Source organism: Colossoma macropomum, unplaced genomic scaffold, assembly GCF_904425465.1.
Source record: "Colossoma macropomum unplaced genomic scaffold, Colossoma_macropomum, whole genome shotgun sequence".
In the NCBI taxonomy this organism is placed as follows: Eukaryota; Metazoa; Chordata; class Actinopteri; order Characiformes; family Serrasalmidae; genus Colossoma; species Colossoma macropomum.
The window spans coordinates 19,848,382-19,868,593 of NW_023494802.1; the positions used below are offsets into that span (position 1 = coordinate 19,848,382).

A 20,212-nucleotide genomic window follows, 5' to 3' on the forward strand; every position below is an offset into this window, starting at 1 on the left:
AGAACTCACTGCAGTGTACCATCTTACTGTAAAACTTGATTGAGTGTTCTACTTTTTGAACTTCTTCCAACATTACTGTCTTTTATTATTGTTCAGGGTAGACTACATAAGACTGACACTTTGCTGTGCATGCTTACACCCTCTTTAGAAATGTCCCGACAGACAATTAAAACGTTTGCCTTCCGTAATTTCTGGTCATAAATGATACAACCATTTGTTTACTTTGCATTTTGTTTACTTTGCATGGCTACGAGGTCATCTGAAATTGGTTTCCGAGGGAGATCAGTTAAACATGTATATTTGCATCTCAAAAATAACATTTCTTTTCAAGAACTCAAACACTAAGTTGGTCTACCTGGAACCGGACTTCAATTTCTCAAAGAAAAGAGGTGTGGGAGAGTGAGAATCAAGATACCCTTAGGGACAGTGTTAAATTTTCTAAAGTAAAATACACAGCACCTAGAACACAATACATCAACACTGCCTACAAGCAATAAGAGATGGCATAATAAGGAAACACTTCAGGGCAGTATTATTGGCGTGGTTGATTCCTCCATTAGCTTTGTTGCACTATGTTGCCAAAAGATTGCAGCCGTCTTGCAGTTGCAACCTTCTTGCATAATTCCTTAATGTTGCCATTTACCATGTATGCCTCCTTTTTATCAATGAAAAAAACTAAGATATAAAAATTTAATAGTAGATACTTGATAATCAAAAAGATTACATGCACAGTAGGTTCTAACACCAAATACTTTCCAAACAAGCTGAATTCATGGAGAAGTGATTAAGTCTCTCCTATCAAATTTCAGCCCCAGAAAATGTGGTTCTCCACTGAACGAAAAGGGAATAACGGCTATCATTTTCTGTGACATCAGGATCAGCTAGTGAAGGAAGGAAAAATGTTAAGCCAGAGTGGTTCCTGCAAGCACCGCCCAGGGGCTCAATAGACCTGATGCAAACCCTTGAAATCTCTTCACCACAGAAAGCGAATTCTGTGTCAAAAATATACCAGCAGTCGATTTTAGTTATTTGAGTGAAATTCTGGACATTTATAGAAAGATACAAACTGTTAATGACGGTCATACAAACCTACAATGTGCTGGTGAAATATTAATTGTGGCAAATCTAAAGCCTCATTGTTGTCTGCAGGTCTGGCGATATAATCAGCCAATGCTGCGGTGGATCTTATGGGCAGCCTGATTTGTGTCTACTCACCACAGCTGTCAGAGCAGTCACTGCCACCCAGGAGTGATCTGTCCCTGACAGACTCAGAATACAAACAAGACACACTATAGAAGTGACCTGTAAAAGGCAGACTCTTTCTGTGTGGCTGCCTGCTACGCAATGATATGGGCCACTACAGGATGACTGGCTTGGCCGGTGAAGCAGTAGGCTGGGGGGGTGGGGGTGGGGGGGGGGTGGGGGGCTGAAATCACTTTGGGGCCCCAAATAAAAACTAATCTCAAATTCAATAGCAGCTGACAAGCCGATGAATTCAGCCAGCTTACCTCAGCGTGAATATCTAGGCACAGATGGGGGTTGCATGGGGTGAGAAGGGGGGTGATGGGTAGGGGGGCAGTTCATGCAGCCTCCAATCTATTTGATTCAGATTCAGGGGATTTATGCATCAAATGAAAAAGCCAATCTCGCTGTATTAAGGCACCTTTCCGGTGTCCCTACAGATAAGGCACACATGCATGCAGGCAGGCAGGCAAGCACACAAATGCACACACTGCAGAGAGACCTCTGAAGTTGGTATGAAGATAAGGCTGAATTTTGCGGTCATATTCTCGCATAGACATAATATGAGCCGATGTTTGAAACATTCACAGGAAATTTAGCTGTCAGAGTTCTGGGATTTGAAAAAAAACAACAAACTGGTCTCAGCAAGAAATGTAATTTTGGAAATGTTACCCTCCTCTTAGTCACAGGCAAGGAAGGAGAAGGTAAGAACATTCTTTAAGTCAGATATTTATGAATGTATAAAATCAATGAAAATCAATAATCCACAATTTATGTAATTAAAAAACTACATCACCACAAACAAGTTTTATGTTGCCACAATGCAAAAGTATTGTCATGAACAAATACAGAGACCCAACTGGCAAAACTAAAAATGACTAAAACGTAATGTCTTTTTTAAATATACTAACCATGATTCCTGAATAATTAAAAGGAAACCTGCATGACTTAATTGATTCGTTTGTATTTATGAACATTTTCCAAATTAAGCGACCAAATTTTCATTACATTCATGTTTTTCTATTCGTATAACAGATCCAGATTATTTTATATATCTACGCACACGTTTATATAATGCATATTTCATGTATATTTCATAAACATTTATTTGCTAAAAAATACACTAATGCAACACATTATGACAATATTTCATTGAGTTAAATCAGTTGTGCTGACATGCATTGAGGTTTTTCTTTTTTACTTGTGCAACATGACAATGGTTTTGGCTCACTTCCTTAGAGTTTTCACGGAAAGTTATGGGGTTCAACAGTTAGAAGTAACACAAATTAGCGCTGTTACAATATCTACATTACCGCAATACTGTGATGCCAACAGTAGGTTGATCTTATTATCGTCATCACTGCACATTTTTTTTTGCTGGTGAAAGTTAATTCAACATCATTAATCAAGCTTGCAGCTCTGGGTTACCGAGCTGAAAAAGACTAGGCTGTAACATTAGCCAAGATCAGTTTATCTAGAAGACTGACTGCCTTTTTGAGCGTAAATTTAAGTGTTAAGTGACCCTTATTAGTCCCACAACGGGGAAATTTCACCTCTGCATTTTACCCATCCGTGCAGTGAAACACCACATACACACTAGTGAAGGCACACACTAGGGGGCAGTGAGCACACTTGCCCGGAGCAGTGGGCAGCCCTATCCGCAGTGCCCGGGGACGTTTCAATGACAGCTTCGCACACCACAAAACACGGTCAATTTTGGCTTTCACTCAATCACTCAACTTCACGCTCTTAATATTCACTAAATGGGTGTCATTTTAGTATCAGTAGCTGGAACCAGACCTGTGCTGTGTGGCATATCTGGCCTGCTAACCAAAATGCTGGTGCCAAACACCACAGAACAGGCTCAGTTTGGTCTTTCTGTCACTCACTCAAATCTTTCTGTGTCAGACAGTAGCTTTCATCATCAATCAAGCCTGTGCTGTAATGTGTGACACTGTTAGGGTAGCCTGCTCGCTGAGCTAATGTTAAATTAGCAGGTCAGGTTGCAGATTCAACCACCAAAAACAGGATTAATTTCACCTTTCTGTCCCTTCAGTGCCAGCTGCTCAACTTCACTCCCTCAGAACTGAATCATTATCATCTAAACTTGTGTTGGTGCTTTAGTTAGCCAGAAGCTAACATGTTCTGAAACGACACTGGACTAGATGGCCAAAGAGCGCCATTCCTCTTTTACGTCACTTAAAGGTTTTTTTGTTTTTTTAGGGGGGGGGTGTGCGTTAGCATTTCAGGGCCGAAGCTGGGGGGGGGGTTGTTGTTAGGATTTGGGGGCTGGGGGACCACCAAACCATGGGGATATGTTGCTTTTTCAGCATGGTAAATAAAAATCCATATCGTCACAGCCCTGAAACGAACCCCAAAAAAAAAACTATATACAACAGTAATGGAATGGGGGCTCCCGAGTGGCGCAACCGTCTAAGCGTTGGCCCTTTCATCAGGAGATCCCGAGTTCGATCCCTGGTGATGCTACAGTGGTCCGTAGCCGGGAGTCCGAGAGAGCACAATTGGCCTCGCTCTCTCTGGGTGGGTGGGATGGCCCCTCCTTCTCCCCCCATCACTCAGCGCGTTCGGCTGTCCAGTGACGTTAATGAGCGGCAGCTCGAAAAGAAGCGGTGGTTGGCTTCACAGGTCTCGGAGGAAGCCTGTGTTAGCCTTCACCCTCCTAGGGTTGATAGCATCATGTGATTGGGGGAGTCCTAACTAGCGGGTGGAATTTTTGGAGACGACTAAATTGGGGAGAAAATCGGGTAAAAATAAAAAAAACCACAATAATGGAAGATCATTGTTTCACCCCATAAAACTTACAAATTAAGTTACTGGAAAAAAAAATAAAATACTGAATGAAAATGGAGTAGAAAAAGCACTGTTGAAAAAGTTGAGCACTGACAACAGCAACAAGCTCAAACTTGTTTGTTTTAGCATCTGTATTCTATTTAAATGTAATACATCGCTGTTGTCAGAGCAAAACCTCATCTCCATTTCCATCTTAATTTAAAACTTTAAATTTAAATTTTTTTTAAAAAATTAATAAGGCCCAAAAATTAAGTGAGAAAAGGTCTGGTTCCATTGACTTATGTTAAAAGTAAAGTATGTTTTTTCCTTCTCCTGTAAAGTTACCATTTTGGAGATGGTTTTGCTCCGAAAAAGCATACTTTACTTTTAATGCAAGTCAATGGAACCAGACATCTTTCCAAGTCGTTTTGGGCCGTTTCTTTTGGTTCATTTATCATGAAAAATACACACAATGTAAAGGCCAACAGGCATTTTCAAATTGTCAAAAACTGGAAAATGACAAATTTACTTTTCCAACTACATACATCAGTAATGAGAAACACATATGTGGACACATTGCAGTAATGAGAATTAGGGTAACTTTAGGGTAACTTAAAAAAATAAATAAATAATATAAAAAAACCTTTTCTGTACTATATGAAGCTCAAACAGATCTACTACACTATATAAATATTGTTAACCTACATAATGATTATTACACTCAAGCATTAGTTGACATTTAATTGGTTTGAGGCTGTTTCATGTGAATGACCCAAACAGAGCAGATTTAGGTTCTGAACCTTCGTGAAACAAAATATATATTTAAAAATTTAATTTCAATTTATAGTTAGTGTGAATACAATCATATTTTGTATTGTTACTTAAAATATCACTGTTGCAAAAACTGGCCAGTTGCTACAGACTCATTTTAAATCATGGTAAATTTCAGCAAACCTCTCCAGGTTCACTTTTCATAGGTTTAGCCATCAGCCTTGGTGTGTAATTCAATTAGCTGCCAATCACTGTAATTCTTTAAAACATAATCAACAAGCTCTGAATTTATATTCAACAATTCCCAAAGAGTGCAAGCCAATCATCTGCTCTGATTGTGCTCGCTTTGTGTTCCCAATCAAAAAGGGTTTAATCAGCCCAGAATGTAGATGTGTAGTTTAGGTTCTCAGTTTTGCTGCAATTTACCTGGAGCCGTTTTCTTATTATTTCTGATGCTGATTAAAAGAACCTGTATGGAACAGCTAATTGGACTATGTTTTTTTTTTTTTTAGTAAATAGACAAAAGAACAAATGTAACATGGGAGGAACAAATGTGTTATCCCAATATCACAGTGCTTTTTCAGAGGCAGTTCTCCATTTCTGGTAATCATTTTCAGTGGCATGGATGCTGCCTGGAGAGCGGACTCAGAGATGAGCAAAGCCTTCACTACCTGACCATTTTGATGCCGAATTATTGTTTGCACTTTTTTGGGGTGGACAAAGCTGCTTGTGCGTAGTGTGAACTAGAAGGGAGTAATTGTACACTACTATAACAAACTTCTAGCCTTCAAGCTCACAGAGGTCAGGTGCAATCTTCTGGCATGGACCACTGGGCAAGGAGTCAAGGCAGGAGTCATTAGAGGCTCTGTTTTGAGTAGGTTTGCAGAAGTGTTCACATGCCCAAACAGCTGCCAGCTATTCTCTCTCATTTCATGATTACCTCTTTTCTGGCTTTGTTATGATGTGAATTAAGCAATAGAACATGAGAGGGAGTGTTTTATCGCGAAATAACATCACAGCTGTGATTTGGTCGCCGTAGATCATCATAGCCGTGATGTTATTCATGATAACACATGGTCTCAAGTGTTCTACTGCTTTTATACAACAGTTAAATAAATAAAGTAATAAATTAATAAACTGGGCCGTGAACGCGGCGTTTAATATGTTTTAATGTTCGCAGTTCCTTCACCAAATTATAGTTCCTTAACGAGCAGCTTGTTGCTACGTCAGAGTAACGAGCTCCGCCCACTCGCTGCACAGTCTGCTGTTAGCCTCGCCTTTTGAAGTACAGACTGAGCCATAAAACTGCTGCAATATCAAGTTTAGCTCAGTTTTGTCAGTTTTTGCCAGATCTGTATTAATGTTGTTTTGTTCCAGCCAGTCTGTAAAGCATCTTACAGCCCATTTAGTTTGGTGAATGGTGTTGGGTTCATTTCTGGCTGATTCCAGGTTGTTCAGCTGTTCTTCTGTCACAGCTGCCGACTGAAAAGCTGCTCAGTGGTGATGACAGTTTGGGAATTTAGTGTCGTCTCATCTTCAGAGTCTGACCAAATCGGCTGTCGGTCAAAGGTGATCTTAAAAGTGTCCATTTTCTGTTTGTGGCAAAGTAAGAAGTAAAAACGTTCAAATGGCTTGAGCGTCTCCTACAGCTGTCAAAGTCGTTGCTTAGCAACAGCGTCTTTGCGGAGTGATACAGTGTTTGTGAAAAACCCATGATGTTGTGGTGAAATAACAGCACGGTTAGAACGCTTCTCAACCAATCAGCTTGCGTGGCCGGAACTAACTGTTGTATAACAGATTACAACAACCTTGTAAGCTAACTTTGTTCTTTGTATGGTGTGGTAGTTCAAGGTATGATTTGGCATTTTTGCTATAGGTTTAACAATTGCATGTTTTTAGCCTATAAACAGCTTCTTACATCACCTCTTAGAAGAATAGGATGTTTGACCCTAACAGTCCAGTTTTATCAACACTACATTATCTGCCAGTTAAATTCTGCACTGAATATTTCAAATAATTTCTGCTACAGACAAAGCTCTAAATGACCTTGCCTCTTAGTGCCTGAGTGAACCTCTCTTATTATGAACCATCATGACTACTTCGATCACAAGGTGCTGGCTCATTGTTAGTACCTAGAATTAATAAAGCTACAGCAGGGGGTAGAGCTTTTTCATTCAAAGCCCTCAGCTATGGAAAAACCTTCTAGTCAGTATTTGGGACTTACTATATAGGTGCACTTTGTAGTTCTACAGTTACAGACTGTAACTGTTACCCTGTTCTTCAGTGGTCAGGACCCCCATGGACCCTCACAGAGCAGGTACTATTTGGGTGGTGGATCATTCTCAGCACTGCAGTAACACTGACGTGGTGGTGGTGTGTTAGTGTGTGTTGTGCTGGTACGAGTGGATCAGCTGCTGGAGTTTTTAAACACTGTGTCCACTCACTGTCCACTCTATTAGACACTCCTACCTTGTCAGTCCACCTTATAGATGTAAAGTCAGAGACGATAGCTCATCTGCTGCTGCACAGTTTGTGTTGGTCATCCTCTAGTCCTTCATCAGTGGTCACAGGACGCTGTTGGCTGGATATTTTTGGTTGGTGGACTATTCTCAGTCCAGCAGTGACACTGAGGTGTTTAAAAACTCCAGCAGCACTGCTGTGTCTGATCCACTCAGACCAGCACAACACACACTAACACACCACCACCACGTCAGTGTTACTGCAGTGCTGAGAATGATCCACCACCCAAATAGTACCTGCTCTGTGAGGGTCCATGGGGGTCCTGACCACTGAAGAACAGGGTAAAAGGGGGCTAACAAAGTATGCAGAGAAACAGATGGACTACAGTCTGTAATTGTAGAACTACAAAGTGCACCTATATAGTAAGTGGAGCTGATAAAATGGACAATGAGCGTAGAAACAAGGAGGTGCAGATCTGGGGGTTCACTAACAGAGTATTACAGAAAACAGGTTGCAAGACAAAAATAATTACTGTTCTGCATCTTAAAGTCTCCTTTTTGCTAAAGAGACCACAATCATGAAAGGGTATATTCAGTATACTGCAGGACGAGAATATCGACCACCCTAGTGGGCTTTTTTCTTTGTTGAGAAAAAAAGATAGCAGACATACAAGAATTTCCCATTGCAGACTTAGTGACATGAAAGAGACAGAATAGAAGTATGTATGTATGCATCCTTGAGAAGATTTATGAAGTTATTATGTTCACCAAGTTCGACCTGTGCAGTAATCCAGATTCTGCATAGTGAAAAATGTTCTATAGCAAAGGTTTAAAGGTTCTTTCTAGCTCTTTCCTGGTTTGTTGGGATGAAAAGCTGCAGCCACACCTCGACTTTGCAGATAAAATTGGACACCCCTGTTCTATGCCTGTGGTCCTTTTTTTGAGGCTGATGATCCCGGGCCTGCTGCCCTAGAGTCACCATTATATTCCCTCAATATCGATGGGGCACCTAAATACATAGTGAAGAAGAAAAATATCCTCTTGGCTTTTATCACCAATATTAATCATTTTTATTCCTCAAAATGTCCCGTTCTGTTACAAATCTTTCTTTCTTTCTACCAAGATGTCTCATCTCTGTAAATTGGTTATTCATCTCTCTCCACTGCACAGAGAAAAACGTTAACTAGCACTTAAATGAAATTGTGAGATTTTTGAACCATAGCAAATAGTAGTCTACTCTAAACTCTAAATTAAAATCACCAACCATAATTTGACATTAAAGCTGCATGGAAAATAGCACCAGCAGAGTCTCATAAGGCACTGCTCTTTGTTAAAGCAAAAAAAATTTAGCTGCTAGCAGCAATCATTGGGGTCCATTATTAAATGGGAACACATTATTAAAATGACAGATGAATCAGTTCTCAAAAGATGTTGGGTTACTCAGTATCATATTTAATATGTGACTTTCATTAAAACAGTTAATATTAAAAAAAGCACGTAGACTAAAAAAGAATAGAAAGTAGATCAAAGCTGCTGTGGACCGCCAGGGTGCGCAATATTAATGATAATCATGATTTTTTTTTTAACTAGAAAATATCATGCTAATTATTTTCACATATTGTCCAGGCCTAGCACAAACATCATATCTAGTGTGTTTCTCCTGACCCAGCAAAGCTCTGTGCAGGTGGGCTTTTCTAGATCTGTTGTGTCAAAAAAAATAACTATTTAAGACTTTTGCATTTTTATCAATTTAAAGTAGCCTCAAAATTAAAAGTTTTGGGGAGTTGAGATAATAAGAAGCGAAAAGGGATAATATAACAGGATTGAATATTAAATATTTGTGTGCCTTATTTAAAATAAATGCTTAATAACCAATATAAACAAATATGCCATGTTTGATACGTTAACTCTTGAAATAAACAGACTTTATAAAATATTCTGGATTAGAATATGGTATCGGCCAACATCGTAAGTACTAAGTTCAGTTATCGGTATCTGGAGAGAAAAAGTGGGATCGGTGCATCTCTAATTTATCTCAAATTTTAAACAAAACTGCTGATGTAATTCATGCTGCCCATTTCTGGCTAAACAGCATAAATTGACTAAACATTTATGGTTGTATTGTCTTATATTGCTCTGTTATTTTTCTAACGTGGCTTTTGTGTATTATTGTATGTGTATTGTGCCTGGCTTACTACCAATTGCCCTTTGGGGATAATTAAAGTTCTTCTAAATTTAATTGAGCTGTTATGAAAGTAGCTTTTAAGCCAGACAATGATTTTCTGTCAGTATGACGTACAGCTGTGGCACAAGTCTTCGTTGCTGTGGCAATTACAGAGTTAATATAATGTTTTCTAATTAGTGAAAGCACACATAGCCATGATTTCACAAGCAAACTGCTAGGCAGTTTTTCAACCTACTGCCAATGTCAGGAGATCCCTTTTCTTCATTTGCAGCAACGTTTCATTTCAAAATTTCGTTTATAAGGGTCTGAAAGCAGCTTCTAAAGATCAGAAAGTTCAAACTACATCCAACTAAAAAAATAAGAAATTGAAGGACTCACTCGCGTCAGATAAAATCAGCAAACATAATTCCACTATTAGAAAGAGACGGAGAAAAATGGTATCCATAAGAGGGTTGCAGGTCACTGCTAAACAAGTGGAACATAAAGACTCATGTCATGTTAAACAAAAACACCTCCATGACCCCAAAGCCTTTTGGAATAATGTTCTGGGGTACTATTACATCAGGCATAAATCTAATACTGTACTCCACAAAAAGAACACCATACCATCAGTCAAACATGGCGGTGGCAGTATGATGGTGTGAGGATGCTTTGCTGTTTCAGGACTTATTGGCAGAACCATGAATTCTGCTCTCAGAAAATCTCGCAGGAAAATGTCTGGCCATCAGTCCATGATCTGAAGCTCAATCGCAACTGGGTTATGCAGCAAGACAGCAATCTGAAGAACAAGAGCAAGTCCACTTTTGAGTGGCTCAAAGGAAATAATACTTAGGTTTTGAAGTGGCCTAATCAAAGTCCTGACTTAAATCCCATTGAGATGCTGTGGCAGGACCTTAAAAGGGCAGTTTGTGCTCAAAATTTCTCCATATAAATAAAACAATCACGTAAAAAAAAGAAGGGTCCAAGAATCCTCCACAGCAACCTGAAAGACTGATCTTCAGTTATAGGAAGCACTTGGCTGCAGTTGTTGCTGCCATTACATTTTCACATGGGTATTGAATGAACTGATCATTTAAAACGTTTGTGTTTCCTCAAATTTTATTACATTTTGTATGAGGATCTGAAGCCATTTAAGGTAACAAATATGCAACAATAAAGGAAATTACTTTTCCCTAGAACTGTACATAATGTACAAGACTATACAAGGCTGCTGCATCTGAAAACAATCACAGTGAGAAACTGTTTTTATGTGAAGCTCTGCTCTTCCATAGCAGACATAGGAGCGCCCCTGTAGTTATCTGAGCACAACCTGTACCAACAAAAAGCATCAGATATTCCAGTAAGTTTGTCAGGTTTTTTGTCATGTAATCATAAACATTACCATTAAATAGCAGTATTTCCTGTGGAACTATTCCTTTTTTTGTTTGCTAGCATAATCCCATTCCATTAGTGCCAAGCTAATAGAGATGTAATGTTTAATATTATGGCTGTTTTTTTTTTATTTTTTATTTGAAGCACCCAACATGCAAATCTAATACTCTTTAATACATTTTTACAGTGGTACATTCAGTATCGGTTTGTGATTACCATATCTGTCAGCAGTCTTCTGAGCTTGTTGTTAACGATGTGTTCATTTGAACGGTGTGTTTACTATAGTTTCAGGAAGAAACTGACCCACTAGCAAATTGCAAGGCTGAAAAAAGTAAATTAATAGTTATTGTCTTTGTTGCCTGCAACAATTAAAAAAAATGGCCAATAAGCTACTGACAATACGCCAAAAAATTCCGCCAATACGCCAATCTTGCTGTAGAGAAATCAGAACCACCATAAAAAGTAATAATCAGTGCATCCCTAAAAAATATTGTATGCAAGTACTGGGCTGAATATATAATTAGAATAGTTGCACATGAACATAAACACAATGAAAAGCAACAAAGAGTTCTTATTTTGAAAAAGTAGCTAATATCTTGTGAGCTAGTCTGAGGAACAAAGTTTGGTTCCAGATGTCTCCTGGACGCCCCCCAGCCGTCTCCTGGACGCCCCCCAGCCGTCACAGAGATTTGTCAAATTCTATTACCAGCACACTTGATTTAACAGAATGAAGTATGGATTAGCCAAACCAGGTGTTATGATGTCCACAAATCATACTGGGCTGCACCAAGAACAGGTTTGCATATATGATGTATGTATGTATATTATATATGGCTGTTATCAGAAGAAAACGTTGTATCTCCAAAATGGTCACTTTAAAGGAAAAGGAAAAAAAAACAACTTTACTTATAATGTAAGTCAATATATATATATATATATATATATATATATATATATATACACACACATACATACATACATACATACATACATATACATACACACATATATACACATACACACACAGAGACAGAGCCTGGCCTGCCATTATCAAGAAATTTTAGCTGACAATTAACTGAAATAAAAATAACTGTCACTCATTATATGCAAATTTCAAAAGCACAAGCCTAAAGTCACTAGTCATTAGCCATCTTGCTTCCCAGCTGTCAACTCAGTAGCCCTGACCTGACCACAGACACAGCTAAAAAAAAAAAAATACACTACTCATCCAGGGGTACAGCACCTATTACGTATGACAATACGTGAGTTTTTTGCTTTCTTTACATGAATTTTCCTCAACCCAATAAATGAAAATGCACCCAATTCACATTCTGCTTCTTGCAACTTAAACATATGATTATAAAAGCTGACAACTGTGAAAAACAGATGCAATCAGCTCAAACAACCACACTCAGTCAATAAAGTAGTAATTGTCAAAGGCCTACTCACTTCAACAGAATATAACCTTTTCTAACATGAAGTGAAAATGAAAAAAATGTTTTTTTTATTATCTTCAGCACAAATGTTAGGTATTAGGTCAAAAATGAAGAGCAGTGAGGAAAGAATCTTGCGGTCACTCAAGGTTCATATTTCTCATCTAGAGGTCACCTTTACTTATCAAGCTCCTGCGCCTCACATGGCCTGCCCTTTCTAGTCACGTCCACTCTCTTTTGTGCTCGCTGGACCTTAATCAGCAGGCCTGTCTGTGCACAGCCTGGTTCTGCTCTTGGGAGGGCTGCATCAGTGCAGATGAACTCTCTTCGGGAGTTTAGGGTCTGCAGAGAGGCCAAGCGTGACACTACACTGTATCCATACTGATCCACACTCTGCTGACTCCAAAACACACAGCATGCATTATAGAGAACCAGGTAAGTTATCCATCGTCTGAGTTCTAAGCAGGGTGCTTCTTCAACTGTATAAGAGCACTACTAATTGTTTGAAGAGGCGGGCGATATAAATGTATATCACAATATTTTCCATATATCTTCAGAAAATAACATTTTAATATATATACACACAATTTTATTTTTAAATTTATTTTTAGCTATTTTTGGGTATGTTTTAAACTCATATATAACACTTTTTTGGTGTTTTTAGTTTATAAAACCACACAGTCATTTTCCATTTTTACATGACAATTTTCCAGACTGCTTTGGTTACTGTACCTTTAAGACAACACATATAAATGGCTCTGTTCTGATTGGCTGTCCTGTATTGTGCCTCATTCAAAAAGTAGTCCAAGGGCACGTTCAATCTTCAATCAAAACATCGTGCATATTTCGTCAAAATGGTGCAAATCTGTGTGAAACAGGCTTTGAAGTACATTTTCTTTTGCTTGATCAGTGTGTCTGAGGTGTTACCCAATCAGCAGTGACGTGCATAAAAAATCCGCCATATTAAAAAGGCTGTGCACACAACGGATTTAACCAAGTCCTCTACAAAGGCAGTCACAGCTTGGTATATGCAGCTATTGAATAAGTTAGAAGACGTTGGTCGAGTTTTATAATTTTTATATGAATAAGTTAGAAGGATGCCAAGAATGGCCTTCTCAGCTGCCATAGTTGCAACACTGGTGTAACACAGAGTGGTCAACGCACCACCATTTCCATTTAAATAAATGTTTTGCTACATTTTGTTGGGGCTGAACGCAGCCCAGGTTAAACACTGCTTAGCGTGAATGGGCGATCTCCAAGTTACTGAATTTTTGTAAATCTTTTTTTATTTTATTTTATTTTATTTTTTTAAATGGTGCATTCTAGGTAATATCAATCAAACTATAGTTGGGCTGGGCTGATTAAGTGAAAACAACAAAAAAATAAATAAATACAGGTAATTTACAAAAATAAACTTCATTAATTTTAAATAACTCCAATGGTCAATTCATACTTCACAGTTCAAAGCGATGTAATGGATACAAGTTTCTTTTAAATGCAATATGTAACATTCTTTACCATAAAACGAGTAGATAAAGTGCTGAAAACTGCAACAAACCAACATTAAACATGTTTAAGATCACACCACGGCCAATGCTAAGGCTGACTATCAAATGGCTCACTGCTCCTTATATAGATCACTACGTGTGTTATGAAATTTTGGCTTTTACACAAAACACTGCACTTTATATTCAGTACGGAATTGTGCACATATGGCTGAATCCCACATGGTTCTCTGTTAGACAGGCTGTGCACTGTTTAGATGCCATAGTCATTATTTTAAGACCTACGTATTGCATTTTGTAGGGAGAAAAGAGCCACTTGAGATTCTGCCTAAACAGCTTGCGGCAGCGTTGCGTCACCCAACCCGAATACTGTGAGCTGTTTCGCTGAATGGAATTGGGGTCCTGCTCGAGAACAGCACTACGTTTGACTGTTTCTGCTGTAAAATGTGAACTTGTAATGCCTTGACAATGGAAAATAATGGCTTTTGTGACAGAAGTATTTAGGATTCAGAATGTGCTGTGTGTTAGGAATAACTCGCAACATGTCATTGTCACTTATTGTTTAAGGCAAACAAACTTCATTTACATACTACATCAAACTCTTAGTACAAAAAAAGCAAAAAAAATAAAGTTTTGCATGATAACGGTCCTTTAAAATTCTACTGTTTCCAAATGTTTAGGCGGTGTTGGACACTTCATTTATTATTTAATTGTAATTTTTTATGTTTCAAAAAAGATATTACATATATAATTACATATTTTTCAAATCTGTTTACAAGTTATTATTTTTTATCCAAAGTTTCCTTCCAAAAGTTTCCTGTATCCTGACCAGCTTCCTTTATCGTTACCATTTCTAAATGTTAACGCCAGGGTGGGAGTTTGGTGAGCCAAGCTGATTCAAGTGTGTCTGAGCAAGAAATCACCAAACTATGCAGAAATCTGGCTCTCCAGGACCTGGAAGCTCCATGCACTTTATTTCAGTCACATGCAAGTGTTAGTATTTCATTAAACTTTGTTTTGTTAATGTATGTTTCATGTAGGAATTGCATTCCTGTAAATTTCCACACTATAAACTTAAGTTTTCTGGCAAATGAGTACTGACCCCAAATATCAATTATCAGCACCTCAAAAAATAGAGATAGGCCCCTAGCATGTGTCATGAAGACAGATTTGAGCTTGTACAACAACCAGTGTATTAATAACAACAGAGTAACAAGTGATTAATTGGTAATCAGCCCATTATGCCATTATCTTATTTCCTTAATCTTTTTTGTTCCTTGTTAAGTGTTTTTCTGTTTTTTTTTGGCAAGCATTGAGGTCTTGTTACAAGGTTTACAACAGCACACTGTGAACTAGTATCGTAAATGGTATGCATGCTGGTATTCACTTTTATGCTGGCATACCTCCCACCTCTAACTGTAATATAACAAACTCAAACGGAATTATTTTTATATACCCATCAACAGGAAATCACTTTAGATCTGGATCTTCTGTGTTTTTCCCCTAATCAAAGACATTTTATACTCCATATAGAAGGAAAATCTAACCACTTCATCACAAGAGATCAACAGAGAGGTTTTTCTACCACCACCTGGGCCGCTGAGCAGAAAATTAATGAGCGCTAGAAGCACTTGTAAAACTGCTCTTTAAATTCCGTTTTTAATTATCTTGTCTTGGCATAAACTTTATCGAATGGGAACAAAGTTTTGCTCCCTACTGGAAGCAACCAGCAAAAACTAAAATCAGTTATCATACAATATGAATTTCAACACACACTGCGTGCTCAACATTTTAAGTGTGCAGCATACCCAGCCCAACAGGTCACTGTGAACCAGCTCATGCTTTCTAAACTCCTGAGGGAATTTGTGCAGTCCAGTACGTCTGCTTGCATTAAAAAGCCAACAAGCGCAATAAAAATGTGTCTTTCTCCAAGATTAGTGCCAGATGGAGAGTCATTTTCATGAATGGAAATTGCCCTTAATAGTCAAAGACAAGAATGAATATTTGCCAAAGAGTGCACTGGAATGCTTACAGATGAGGTTAAGATGCTTACCTGCAAGGCACCCCATGAATGATTGCAGCACCAGCAGTTTCCATGGAAACCCCATTTTAACTGTCATAGGTCAGCGAAAGCTCACATTCAGTTACAGGTAAACAGAATGCCGCCTTTGTCCAATCTCGAACCTCCTTGGCCTATAATCAAAAGACAACATGCAAAGGGTTAGCAAGCACAAAAAACATCCATATTCAATAAAGTTTTATGCTCAGATATTTCTCGTCTGGAAAAGCACTGCACCATATGTCTAGAAACTTGTAAGAGAAACGCGAAAAGGGCAGTTTGCTGGGAGACATATGGAGGATTGACTTTTGTTACGGACACAAAATGCTTTTCAGCGTTACCACCAGTTATACACTGGGTTAGCCGGAGGAAACAATGTGAATAACAATTCTGAATGAATATTAATTATTAAACATGTAACATCGCAATCAAATTGCAAATCATGTACAAAACAAAAAGTGATATGCAGTGCTCACTGGATGCAGGTGTAAATACATCAATCAGGCATAACATTCTGACCACCTCCTTGTTTCTACGCTCATTGTCCATTTTATCAGCTCCACTTACTATATAGGTGCACTTTGTAGTTCTACAGTTACAGACTGTAGTCCATCTGTTTCTCTGATATACTTTTTGGTTGGTGGATCATTCTCAGCACTGCAGTAACACTGACGTGGTGGTGGTTAGTGTGTGTTGTGCTGGTACGAGTGGATCAGACACAGCAGTGCTGCTGGAGTTTTTAAACACTGTGTCCACTCACTGTCCACTCTATTAGACACTCCTATCTTGTCAGTCCACCTTGTAGATGTAAAGTCAGAGACGATAGCTCATCTGCTGCTGCACAGTTTGTGTTGGTCATCCTGTAGTCCTTCATCAGTGGTCACAGGACGCTGTTGGCTGGATATTTTTGGTTGGTGGACTATTCTCAGTCCAGCAGTGACACTGAGGTGTTTAAAACTCCAGCAGCACTGCTGTGTCTGATCCACTCAGACCAGCGCAACACACACTAACACACCACCATCATGTCAGTGTTACTGCAGTGCTGAGAATGATCCACCACCCAAATAAGTATACAGAGAAACAGATGGACTACAGTCTGTAACTGTAGAACTACAAAGTGCACCTATATAGTAAGTGGAGCTGATAAAATGGACAATGAGTGTAGAAACAAGGGGGTGCTCATAATGTTATGCCTGATCAGTGTATGCAGGTGCAGATGCATTCCTCTAATTACCTTTGATAGTACAATCAGGGAATTTTGGAAACCCCATTAGAAACGGCCATTATAAAACCCATTATAAATGTTTTTCTGACTTGGATGCTATAATATTGGATCAGGTGAGCATAAATAAGGAACAAACAAAAAAAAGAAGTAAGCAGCTTGCCATGACTTACCTTTTCATTCCAAAGAAAGATATAGTTACCTGAAAGTTTACACAGACTACTTGTAGGAAAGAAATCAAGGTTCCTAGTTCCCTTGGAGCAAGGAACAGAAGCTTTATAAGTGTGAGACTTTAAAATACTTTCATAACATTATAAAACAAATTACAGGAAATAGAGCATCAAGAGATGCAAGCTCTTATAGTACTGCAGAATGTTCCCCAACCTCATATCTGAAACTAATAAATTTGATGTATTTGAGTATTCACTTTGTAAGATTCGACATTTTTATACCATGATATAAAATAAAACATACCCCAGTCTTGGACTAATTTACACTTATCATGGTTATTTATCATCAAAATTCTCTTTTGGCTTAATGTAAAACAAGCACTAAAGCACAGTCTAAAACAGTGTCATGATCAAACCTGATCAGGGTAGCGGCTGAAGGCAGATGTGTGTAAGACTCCACCCCTGATTACAGACAGCTGAGAACGATTTGGGGAGTGCGCACACACACACACACACACACACACACGCACACACACACAGAGAGTGTCCCAATTCAGGGGCTGCAGCCTTCAAAGGACACGGTCTACGAAGGCTTGTCAAATAGCCATGCAATCTCCATAGATAAACAGGCAGCAGGATGGGTCACACTAAAGAGCTTTGTGATTGTCACAGGATGTCACCTTTGCCACAAGTTCGTGAAATTTCTGTCCTGCTAAATTTGCCCTGGTCAAATCTAAGTGCTATTACCATGAAAAGGAAGTGTCTAAAAGCAACAACAGCTCAACCACAAAGCGACAGACCATGCAAACTCAAGAGCCGCCAAGTACTGAACTGAGCTGCGTGTAAAATCGCCTATCTTCTGCTGCATCACTGAGCAAAGTTCCAAACTGCCTCTGGAAGCCACATCAGCAGACTGACTGGGCGTCAAGCGCTTCAGGAAACGGGTTTCCATGGCCGAGCAGCTAAGATCACTTTGTGTAATGTCAAGCATTGGCTGGAGTGGAGTAAAGCACACCTGCACTGGAGTCTGAAGCAGTGGAAACGTGTTCTCTGGAGTGATGAATTATGCTGTCTGATGGATGAACCTAGGTTTGATGGATGGCAGCAGAATCCTACCTCTCAAAAACCAGTGCTAACAGTAAAGTTTGGTGGAGGAAGGATAATGGTCTGGTGCTGTTTTTCAGGGTTTAGGCTAGGCCTCTTGGTTCAAATGAAGGTGAAATGTTAATGCTTCAGCATACAAAGACATTTTAGACATACTTTGAGGCAAGTTTGGGGAAGACCCTATCCTGTTTTAGCATGACTGTGCCTCTGTGCACAAAGTGAGCTTCATAAAAGACACGGTTTGAATTTGGTGTGGCCTGAGCCATGATCTGAACCCCTTTGGGACGAACTGAAACGTCGTTTGTGGGCCAGGCCTTTTTGTGCCTGACCTCACAAATGCCACTGATGGACACAAATTCCTACAGACACACACACAAACAACCCGACCAGCCACTTCATTACGTCCTCCACATGCACATACATGACTTCTTTTCCAAATAGACTTAGACTTTTTTGTATTTCTTAGAAGACATAAAATTAGTAAAACATAAGATAAACAACAGTACTTATACTATATATATATATACACATATATATATATATATATATATATATATATATATATATATATATATATATAAAAAAAGTAACCAAAAATGGAAATTATAAGGCTGTGTGTCAATATTAAATGAACCGGGCATTACAAGTAAATTCACAATCTGATCTTGTGTTTCTACATCAAGTGTAGCTCTTAAGTTCTGACTGAAATGAATGTAAGAGTGGATTTTCTAAATTTTCTACCACCAAACTACGGAATCCCCAACCGAATAGAGGTTCAAACCGGTAGCTATTAACATTCCTACAGAGGGAGTCATTTGTTTCAGGAGCTCAGAACCAGCACTTAGTGGCTGCCTGAATCTTGCAGGAGACTCATGATTTCTTACTATTCACCAGTTTCTTATTAAAATTTACCATCTACCATAAATGGAGCAGTAGTAACAAATTACTGCTGCTCGGTTTAGGGTATAACAGAAAACAGGTTAATCAACCGTTCAAGGTAGGCTAACCAATCCAGCTTTTTGCAGTTTCGAGAGCTGCACAGTGGAGGTTTTTATCTTATTTGTTTGTTTTGTTTTACATTTGTGGTTTTCACTGTTAGGAATATCAATGGACTTAAATTCGACGGGAAAACCCATTCCTGTTATGGATGGATGGATTGATCCTGAGGGACATGTGGTTTTAATAAAAATAATTATTTCTTGTTTCTCAGAACACACACACACACACACACACACACACACACACACACACTTTCTAAGACGCTTATCCTTCTGGGTCGCGAAGGGGTGCCGGAGCCTATCCCAGCAGTCATTGCAATGGACTGGCGCTCTGATCTTGAATTAATTTACTTTAATTAAAGGTCGGATTTGTCTCACTTTTTCAGAGTGAGATAAAGCTAATTCACTGAAAGGTGAATTTCTTGTAACTCTTTCAGCTCATCTTTACCAGGCGTGCCAATATGCCAGCTGCCATTTACACCATGTCAAAATGAAAAGACAAACAAACCAACATAAATAGACCGACACTGCTTAAAGGTTAGGAAAGACTTTTTCCTTCTCCTGCAAAGTTACCATTTTGGAGAGGCTGTGTTCTGACAGCGATGATATAGATACATACAGACGGGTGATCAAAGAACTCTAACTGTGAGCTGCCCGAAGAGCTTCAATGCGCCGTGGCATCGATTCTAATCTGGAACTGTACTGAAGGGATGGAATGCCATTCTTTCACGAGATATTCCCTCAACTGGTGTTTGATGATGCTGGTGGAGAGGACCGTATAACATGTTGTTCAGTCCCACAGGTGTTCAACTGGGTTGAGATCTGGTGACTGTGAAGGCCATAGCATATGCAATGCAAGTCTACTCTAATATCCTTCTCTATGTAGTTACAGATGCACTGTTC

General features: G+C 38.9%; 1 protein-coding gene across 1 annotated transcript in view; it reads right to left on the bottom strand.

The window, feature by feature from the left end:
- The window catches only part of cntn3a.1 (contactin 3a, tandem duplicate 1), a 127,167-nt gene that overhangs the window by 94,188 nt on the left and 12,767 nt on the right, over positions 1 to 20,212 (bottom strand). Inside the window, exon 2 of the mRNA XM_036592141.1 lies at positions 15,810 to 15,949. Within this exon, the coding sequence (XP_036448034.1) occupies positions 15,810 to 15,876 (67 nt within the window). The 5' untranslated portion in view covers positions 15,877 to 15,949. The remainder of the gene's footprint in view (positions 1 to 15,809; positions 15,950 to 20,212) is intronic.